This window comes from Equus quagga, chromosome 1 (genome assembly GCF_021613505.1).
Source record: "Equus quagga isolate Etosha38 chromosome 1, UCLA_HA_Equagga_1.0, whole genome shotgun sequence".
NCBI lineage: Eukaryota > Metazoa > Chordata > Mammalia > Perissodactyla > Equidae > Equus > Equus quagga.
The window spans coordinates 77,070,917-77,080,844 of NC_060267.1; the positions used below are offsets into that span (position 1 = coordinate 77,070,917).

General features: G+C 44.9%; 1 protein-coding gene across 1 annotated transcript; it reads right to left on the bottom strand.

Annotated features, from left to right (window-relative positions):
- Positions 1-1,683: 1,683 nt before the first annotated feature.
- On the bottom strand, positions 1,684-5,910 carry TEX48 (testis expressed 48). Its single transcript, XM_046676586.1, has 3 exons — positions 5,586-5,910; positions 2,954-3,082; positions 1,684-1,787 (listed from the first exon to the last, which is right to left on the bottom strand). The coding sequence occupies exons 1-3, from the start codon at positions 5,908-5,910 to the stop codon at positions 1,684-1,686; spliced, it is 558 nt and encodes a 185-aa protein (XP_046532542.1).
- Positions 5,911-9,928: the final 4,018 nt, after the last annotated feature.

Genomic DNA, 9,928 nt, shown 5'->3' on the forward strand with positions numbered 1-9,928 from the left:
GAATTTATATCTGCATATGTGTGTGTGTATTTGTGTATTTCCTAGCTTTGTCCACTGAAAAGGCCTAAAAGTAATGACGCCCCAGTAGCAGCAAGCACTCCTAAGGCTGAGCTCTTGCTTTCTAAAAACACTTCTTTACAAGAAAAACCAAGGCTCCTTGAAGAAATGGCTATTTCCAGGGCTAAGATGGGGAAAATATGAGTCTAAATACCTTGTGTGCTAAAAAAGAGTGTGAAAAGAATCATGGAGACATGTCAAAAGAACAGAGGAGCTGGCTTCCAGTGGGCTCCCATTGGTCAAATTTGGGACAATTTGAGCATCAAAATAAATAATGATAGTAGATTATAGCCACTTTAATAAAATAAGGATTTCATGAATCTGAATTTATATAAACAAACAAACATACCAATAAATTAATAAAGGGCAAGAAGGAAAGCTTTTCCTTGTGGTAGAAGATTAACTAATGGATGTAGAAGGAATGATGAAATTGGGAAATTCACTATTTGGCAAATATCATCATAAGAATGGTTCTGGCAAGACTCTTTTATCAGTGCTGAAACTAGTGAGTGAAAGTCTGATGAGGACTAGGATATTCACAGAGCCTCCAAGTATCCCCCTCCCACACATTACTAATTAATTCCAAAGGGAAAAATAGTAATTCGTAGTGGAGGAACCTGGCAGCAAACAGCCCTTTAACCAAGTGAGTTAACATCACCAATTACGGGACCTACGTACACCATGTACCTCTTGATATGATGCACCGAGGAGGACACAATATGGCTGTTGCGGTATTCCTGCCCAAAATGCAAAAATGGAATCTAATCAAAAGATAAACACGAATTGAGGAACATTCTAGAAGACACTTGTGCCTGTCTTCTGCAGAAATGTATAGTTCTTGAAGGTAAAGACAGACCCGTTCCAGATTAAAGAAGACTAAAGACACGACAATTCCAAGCAATTCACAATGTGGGATTCGATCCTGGGCTGGGCCAAAAAGTAGCTATGAGACATTTTGGGGACAATTAGTGAAATCTGAATGTACCAACATTGAATTCCCTGCTTTTGATAACGGCACTGGAGTGATGTACAAGACCATCCTTGTTCTTAGGAAATACACACCGAAGGATTTAGGGGTAAAGGGACTCGATGTGCACAATTCACTCTCCAATGGTTCAGAAAACAGACGGAGAGAGAGAGACGAAATGATGAAGCAAATGAGGAAACGTAAAGATTGGGTGAATCTCGGGGAAAGGTAAGTAGGAGTTCTTTGTACCGTTCTTGCAACTTTTCTGTAAGTTTGAAATTATTTCAAACGTAACAAAAAGCTGTCCAAAAAGTTAAAAAAAATTGTTTTAGGTTAGTTAGATGTGACAGTATTTTTCAAAACGATAAGACACCGTTTGGAAGAGACTCCTAGGTAAGGGGGAGGGGAAAAGAGGAGGCACCCAGTCCTGGGATGCAATCACGGACTTTAATTGGAGGCAGCTCCTCCTGCAGTGGCTTTTTCAGGAGCGGAAGTGAGTCTTGCTCGCGGCACGGGGGATGGCTCAGACATCTTCTCCTCCTCCTGGGGGAGTTTCCGAATCCGTCTTCATGACCCCTGTGCACCGCCCTCTTCCTCCTGGAGACGCTCCAGCCGCTGTGCACCCTGGGAAACCTGCGTGGGGCTGCCGACTAGAAGGCTCAGGGTCTCCCAATGAGGCAGGGCTGGAAGGGCCAGTGATCCCGGGAGTAGCGGTTTAGGTTTCTCTTGTAAAAACCTCTTTGGGAATCGTGTATATTCAGATCTGAAAGAAAAAAGGAAAAAGTTATTCCGGGCAAAGACTTTGCATTGGGCCTGGCTGGACTGTCCTGCGTGCCTCCATCCCGGGTCATTGTCACGTTGTCTCCATTACCGTGCGAGCCAAGCGGACTCCAGCCTGGGACGCGGAAGTCCTTTGTAATAGGGACAACTTTCTGCAGTAGGTTTCGTTTTGTACTCCTTTGGTGCATTCAGCAATGGGAGGGTGTCTTGCAAAGTGCAGTGGCTTGGAAAGTTGGGAGAATTGGGTCCATCCTGGTTCTGACACTAATGCCACTCCTTGGTTTTGGAAAGCCCCTCCCCGCAGTGTGCCTCAGCCTTCCCTATATGATGAGAGGCAGGTTTGAAAACTCCGTTCCGTGGAGCCTCTGGGGGGTGGGGAGGGGAGATGGAGGGGATGGACGAGCTAGTGGGACTCCCCGCCCCCCATCCTCAATTCAATTACAGCACGACCCCTTTGTTCTTTTACAAAACTTAGACTTTGTGTGAGATTTTGTTGCCAAAGACAGTTTAGCTTGTGGGAAGTCTGAAATGGCTGCGCTCGTTGATCCTTAGCTCTCAACATTCAGCCTCGTGGGGCGTTCTGAGCTATGTGAGGTCACCCGGGTACACAGTTGGTGCCCAGCCATGTGACTCCATTCCTTCTTCCTGAATGTGCCCGCTGTCCAAGACTGGGCTTCTGTCCTTCCACGACCCAGAGGCATTTCTCCCCCAACTGGAATATGCTCAATCCACGAGAATTTTCTGGCATTCTTTCCTTGCCAGGCACCTGGCTGGGTTTGGGGGGAAGCCAAACTGATGTGGCCCCTGCCCTCGCGGAACTTACTGTCTGGTGGCCGAAGCAGACATTAAGCAAACAGTGACTCAAAAGACACATCTCAGACAATGCCCCGAGGACTTGGAAGGAGAGCATAGTGTGCTCCTTCCTCCCAGAGCCCCGCATGTCATCCCCAGCTCAGAGCATCACACAGGCGGGTTTGAGGCCCCCAGAGCCTCTCCAGTGTGTTCTAGCTTCCTGATAGGAGTGGTCCGTCCATCCTTCCTGTCACCCCCCCCAGCTTAGCTCAGATATCACTGGAGCTTGGGCATCAGGACCAGGGCCCCTCCCCTCGGGGTTCTTGGCCAGGGTTAGGACCTCAGTTTGGCACTCACCCTCAAGCTCACTGCTGCTGACAGCGGAGGCTGTCTTTGCTGGATGGACCAGTGGTCGTCCCGGAGGCAAAGAGGAGGCTGCTGTAGTGTGCTCGGGATTTTGTGGGCCAAGTTCATCCTTCTGCAAACCTGGCAACGATAATTGCACGTGGTCATGTGGGGAGGCTCAGAGGAAATGACGGCAGCGAAGGCGTTTTGCTGACTTCTAAGGAGTGCACACGGGCCAGTGGTGGCTAGTATGGGTTGGGGAGTCCCTGAATCTACCTCCTTCAGTCTTCTGAGTTCTCCCCCTCATAGGCAGGTATTGGATTCAAAATATGTATTTTGCTTTTTTTTTGGTGAGGAAGATTTTGTCCTGCGCTAACATCTGCTGCCAATCTTCCTCCTTTTTGCTTGAGGAAGATTGGCCCTGAGCTAACATCTGTGCCCATCTTCCTCTATTTTGTATGTGGGACACTGCCACAGCGTGGCTGAGAGGAATATGTCAGCGCCCGGGATCTGAACCCGGGCTGCCAAAGAGGAACTCGTGGAACTTTAACCACTCAGCCATGGGCTGGCCCCAAAGTATGTATTCTTCCTAAAAACTAAAATTTTCTTTTTTCCTTTTATAAATATAATACATATCCATTATAGAAAACCTAGGAAATATCTAAGAATAGGAAGTAGGAAAGAAATTTCCCAAAGCCCCCTCCTCTCAGATATTATCACAGTTCCAGTCTTTTCCTATGCATATATATATATTTTTTTTGGTGAGGAAGATTGGCCCTGAGCTAACATCTGTTCCATTCTTCCTCTTTTTGCTTTAAGGAAGGTCGTCATTGAGCTAACATCTGTGCCCATCTTCCTCTAGTTCGTATGTGGGATGCCAACACAGCATGGCTTGATGAGTGGTGAGCAGGTCTGTGCCTGGGATCCGAGCCTGAGAACCGCTGAAGCGAATTTAACCACTGTGCCATTATATTATAAACATTTTTCTCATGTCACTACATTTTAAGAAATAATGGTTGCATAACGTTCTGTTTTATAATAATTCAAGATTTACTTAACCAATGTTCTCTTGTTCGATGTTCGGACTGTTTTCGAATTTCACTACTACAAATACTGTTGTGATGAATGTTGTTGTATATAAGGCATTTTATATACTTGTAGATTCCCGTAAGTATAAGATTTTGTCAACAGGCTGAGCGGTGTGGTGTGATGGAGCAGACGGCTCTGGCCTTGACCTGCTGTGTCCCTCGAGTGCATTGCTTCACCTCTCTCTGCCTCTGTTTTCAGACTTGCAAGGTGATGCATCCATTTCGGATAATCATGACCACTTCTTCGAGTTATCGTAGGCATTCAATCCTAACATTTTCCTGGTGTGCAAGCTCTGAAACGGTCGATGATTTATCTGATCACAGCTGGGCCCCAGGTGCCGAGACACGGACTTGCCTGTAATAGGCACTTCATAATGATCATTATTGTTATCTTGGAAAAAGGGATTGTTGTTTTTAAGCTTCTTGGTTTTTATTGTGAAACTCCTTCCAGGGGAAGTATTTTAAAGACCCTTCCTATGGATTTCTGGCAAAATATGCCATGAGAATTTTTTCCTTGACGTTGTATTGTCCCATCTCTCAGTGGGACTGTGCCAGATGCCTGGCCAGCCCCCCTGCCCCTACCACTCACCACCCCACTGTGTACCTGTCAGTCCTGGCTTTGCCTGATCCTGACAATAATGATGCTGTTTTTTTTCTGTTTGAAATTGCTGATTTTGACCCCCCAGCCTTCTCCACTCTGACCTTTTGTCCTGGATCATCAGGAAGTATATAGTTGCAGACTGAAGGCCAGGATGCTTCTCTCTCTTTCTCTATCTCTGACCTTGCCGTGGCAGCCTTGGAACCCATGTGTTCCAGACGCCCTGGCCGAGGATGAGAAGGATGGCTGATGTGTACCAGACTTTGCGTAAACAAGAAATACACTTTCATTTTGTAAACCATTGAGATTTCAAGACTCATTTGTTTCAACAGCAGAGCCTGTCCTTCCTGACGAGTACTCGTATATAGATTCCATTTGTGGACATCTGTTGAATCTCTACTTTGTTCCGGCCCTGTGCTTGGTGCTTAAATATATTATGTCATTCATTCCTCCCAAGGACAGTGGAAAGAAAGAGTATATTATGTATATCCCCATTTTACAGGTCAGGAAACTGAAGCTCGGAGAGCGTGGTTAAGTGACCTGCCCAATTCTGTGGCAGAGCTGGTTGGAAGCAGCCCCAGCCCCAAAGGCAGAGATCTTCCCCACTGTCTTTGTAGCCTTCAGCCAAGTGCTTCTCAAACTGTAACGCGCATTCAGGTTTCCCTGGGAGTCATGCTGAAAGGCAGGTTTTGACTCAGTAGGTCTGGAGTGGGGTCTGAAAGAGCTAACCAGCTCCCGGGTGATGCTGATACTGCTGGCCCCTCGATCTTACTCTAAGGATGAAGATTTTAAGCTCTGTTGTTTATTGGTTCGGGTCCTTAGCCCCCCAATCCCCACCTCATTTTAGGTTGGAATTATCACTCAAAAACTGAAGCGAATCTGAGGGTCTCTCAGCAGGAGGGAGATGAGCAAATAAGGTCTAGAGAAGCCAGGCAGGCTGTTCTTGTCTGGTACCTACTGTGGATCGCTGACTGTTGCTCTTGGGTTTGACTGGAGGTCTTGGAGTCATCTATGGACTGGGGCTCCTCACAGTGTCTGCAGCACAGACAGAAGATCTTTGAGGCCAGGTTTTGGTGGGCTGCTGTAGGAGGAAAAGGAATGAGGGCCGTGGGTTCTGAGGTCTGAATTCCAGACGCCCACTGGAAATTTACTGTGCTGGGGGTCTTATTGGGGCAGCCTCTTCCAAGGTATAATAGCCCCCCTCTCGCCCCAATTTCTGTAGCTCCCCATGGCCAGCAGGTCCAGGCCCTTCTGCCTAGGTCACCATCTTTTTTATTGGCCATTTCCCCATTCTATCCAAAATCGTCTTACCCATGGAAATGCGTTGAAGCGTCTACTCTGCCAGCTTTGCCTGCAGGGTGCCTTGTTGGATCGGTTGATCTTGAATTTGAAGCCAGCTCCCTGGGCAGGGCTGTTTCCTAAATAAACAGAAGACTGTGGCTGAAGAATGCCAGTCCTTTACCTGTGTTCACGCTTCAGAGAGGGTCCCTCTGCAGCGAAAGCCCAGCTCATGCTGAAGTGCACATGAACATGGTCAGCTGGTAGATACATCTCTGTTCTCCTCATTCCCAGGTGCACGTTCTTGGGTAAATTCCTTAACCTTCTTGAGTCTCACTTTTACCATGGGGAAAATGGGACTCATCATGCCTACTTTGCAGAAGTAAAGGGTTAAGTACATGAATAGTACCTGTGGTACCAGGTACGCAATAAATACCACGTCAATAGTCTTTCCATTTCCTGTCTCTTCCCTTTATGTGGCTTGTTGGCTCCAAATTATTCCGGCTGGTCCAGGTCCCACGAGAACACGGAGAACATGGTCATGAGGCACCATCTTGTAGGTTTAGGTCCTGGTTCTGCCACTACCTTACTGCCTGACTTTAGGGAAGTCCATGCTGGTCTCTGGGTCTCTGGCTTCTCATCGGTAATAAGAGGAGGTTAGATTCGCTGATCTCCTCAAAGATCTTTCTAGTTCTGATGGTTCAGAATCAGAAAGCCTTGTTTTAGTCCCTTTTTTTTTTTTTGGTCTCTAGATGCTTCCTCTTCATACTCCCCTTTCTGAGGCAAACCCCCTTTTAGGAAATTCTTATCACGGTGTTGGTTAATGTCCCTCACAGTACCCAGTTCACTCTGTGAGTTATGTCCCTCATGGGACTCGCTTCTCATTTTCTCTACTGCTATAGCTGGTCCACGCCACCATCATCTCTTGCCTGAATGATGGAAATCGCCTCCTAACTGACCGCCTTGTTTCTTTTATCCTTGACTTCTTAATAATGAATACAAAATCTTTAACTTCCTGTACATAAGCTCTTCAACATAGCACGATTTATATACTGTGGTCAGATATATCCAGCAGGCTAGACACACAGAGATGTCCCCATTGTGTGGGATCCTTGGAGCACGAGGGGTACTCACTGCGTCCATTGAGCCCCAATCTCCAGTTGTCTTTTGGATTGCTGCCAAGTGAGTTTTCCAACATGATTTGAACTCTGGTGTATTTCATTGAGCTCTCCTTAATGAATTTATTATATTTTCTTAGGATTTATAAGCAAATAGAAATTTATATAAGGCATTTAGATCTTCTGTTTTAGGATGCCCCATTTAGCAAATATACTTGCCATTAATATGCTTATTGTGCTGCTTGCTTTAGTTTCAATTTTCTTCCTCTACTTATATAAACTCTTGTCTCCAGGGGTTTTGCTTTGGTCTAGATTGCCTTGTGTATGTTGAATGTAGAAGGAAGTGTTTCATAAGGAAGGAATGGAAGCATGGATCTGACAAACCCTCCCCACAAGTCAGCCCTGAGAACCGATGGTTGGAAGTCTGTTAGACTGGTGATCAATTTGTATAAAGCTAATTGCTAAGAGTTTGCCTTGAGTCCCTCCAAAGCATGAGCACATGTTCTGTCTTGTTAATTCAATGAAAGGAGGTCACTTTGCTCAGCCTATATTCTGGAGTCAGTGATTTCCAGGTCGTGGATCCTATGGACTCCTTTAAGTTCTCCTTGGCCAGGGAATTCAAGACACCATGCATAACTACAAACTGTAGTGTGTTCTTTCCTGTTTGTCATGGTCTCATCTACATTAAAGTTGCTGCCTCTTTCTGGAAAAACTCCTGCTTCTCATATATACTCCCGCTGCGTGCACTGTCTTGTGCTGATCCTAATAAATAGCAAAATTTCGCTAGATGACTTAGAATTCCATCGGCCATTACGGCAAACTTCCAATGTCAAAAATAAGAGGTTCAAGAGGAGCTCTAGAAAAAAGAGAAGATGAGAACACCAGACCTTCAAAAGAGGGCTTCTTTGATTGGTATGCTCTGGGCTCAAAAAGAAAGTAAAAAAAAAAAAAAGGTCTCACTCCTACACAAACCTTCTGAAACCTCTTTTCTTTGCATCTCTCTTTCTCTCTCCACCTAGCTTTTTCTTAACCGCCCACTGACTCTCCTCTTGTTTCTTTCCCCAACTGCCTAAGTAAGCTTTCTTCCTGGGACATTTTTCTAGAAAAGAATAATGAACGTTGCACAATATCCTCCTAAAACTCTTATATCAGAAGGTGGATCTAGAGAGGCTGAGTTTAAATTCTGGGTGAGAGTTGAGTGGAAGGCAAATATTTAGAATAATCCCAAATTTCAGAATGACAGGAAGTTGCTGCATAATTCAGGATTCTGTTAGTTACTCTGTTACTTATTGCCCTGAATTATTGTACTTGTACCAGTTAATTCACTTAATTGTTGACCTCAACAATGGGGCAAAATGTTTAAAAGCAGCAAGATGGAAAAGACCAGAAGATTTCCATAACCCCTCGCCACACGCATAATTCAAAAAAGTGGGTTTGAGAAGGTAAGAATAAGAAACACACCACGTAAACTATTTCATAAAACCTTTCTCTTCAGGGTAGATTGGGCAAAGATTCAAAATTGCAAACAAAATCAAGATGAATCAATAGAAGATTGAATATACTTCAGGACACTTTCAAAGAACATTCTAGGGCAGACCAACAGCTTAAGTAAAGGGGGCCTTTTCTTCTCTTTTTGCTGCAGGTTCAGACCTGAAATAGAGGACTTAGATAAAATAAATTGGAATGGGAATTGCCACCTTAGATCTCCTAATCATTTTTAAAGAGTCCTAAATATTTAACTAGAAATCGAAATAACCTTATGGCCTCTTGGATAAAACAGTTGGCTCCTGAAATATAAAACAGGACTAAAAGATCCTCTGTTCTTAAAGAATCTGGAGCCTGTGGATAAGGACACGGATTTGCTATGAGCAGAAAGACCACTGGAAGAACTCATGTTCCATAATGGCAGAAGGACAGCCATCCAAATCTGCCCAGTGATGCCACTCTGAGGAGAACTTAGCACTCAACACTTTCCTAGCCTTCCTCTAAACTCCCAAGGGAATTGATCATATAGATGGACAAAAATACTGTTTGCTTCTTGATAGAGTTTGTTTCCTATATGGAAATCAGACTCTTCAATGTTAACTAGGACTAAGACTGATTGTTCTGTATGACGAATACTGGGACCATTCTAAGTATGGTCCCCCAAGGACCGTCAATGGACTACATCTTCTTGAACACAGCATTGGCAGGAATACCCACAGGTGGAGTAGACTTCTGAGGATGGTGAGTTCTCGATAGGAGCTGGACAACTTGCTCATTTTCCCTCACCAAATACTGCAGCCCATGCCCTGGGACTTAACCAACCAGTTGAAAATCCTGTGGATTTTATTTTGACTAATCAAGGGGAGTATGCACCATTGCTCGCACTTCATGTTCCACTTGGATTAACGCCACAGGTGAGGTTAATCTACATCTAAACCCAAAGAAAAGCCAACTTGGCTATCTAAAGTAGACCCAGGGAATCATCTGAAATTTCTTTTCTTGGTCACGCCTCGGAAATTGTGGGTCATGATTCTATAGTGCCGTTCAGACTCTTTTTAAAATACTTTTAATTATTATTGTTTGCCCCATAGTCATTCAGTGGCTGTTGTCCAGAGGGTCAAATACTTTTCTGCAGCCACTGGCTCAACATAGGGTTCCACAAAGACAAAAACAAGAAGACCTGAGGCTGGCTGATGCTCAAACTGAACAGATCTCTGTAAGTGGGAAAATGGAACTGTGTCTTCAAGGAATTTCAGCGACAGTGGTGAAGATCTGGACAGTCCTTGAGGCTCTCTTCCGCAGCTTTGGTTGAAGGCAGGCCAAAAGGGGGAGACCGGGAATAAAAAAGAAGTTCCCATACTCCTAAATAAAGACCGATTACTCTGCAACTATGGTCATAGGTAGTCACCAGAACCCGTTT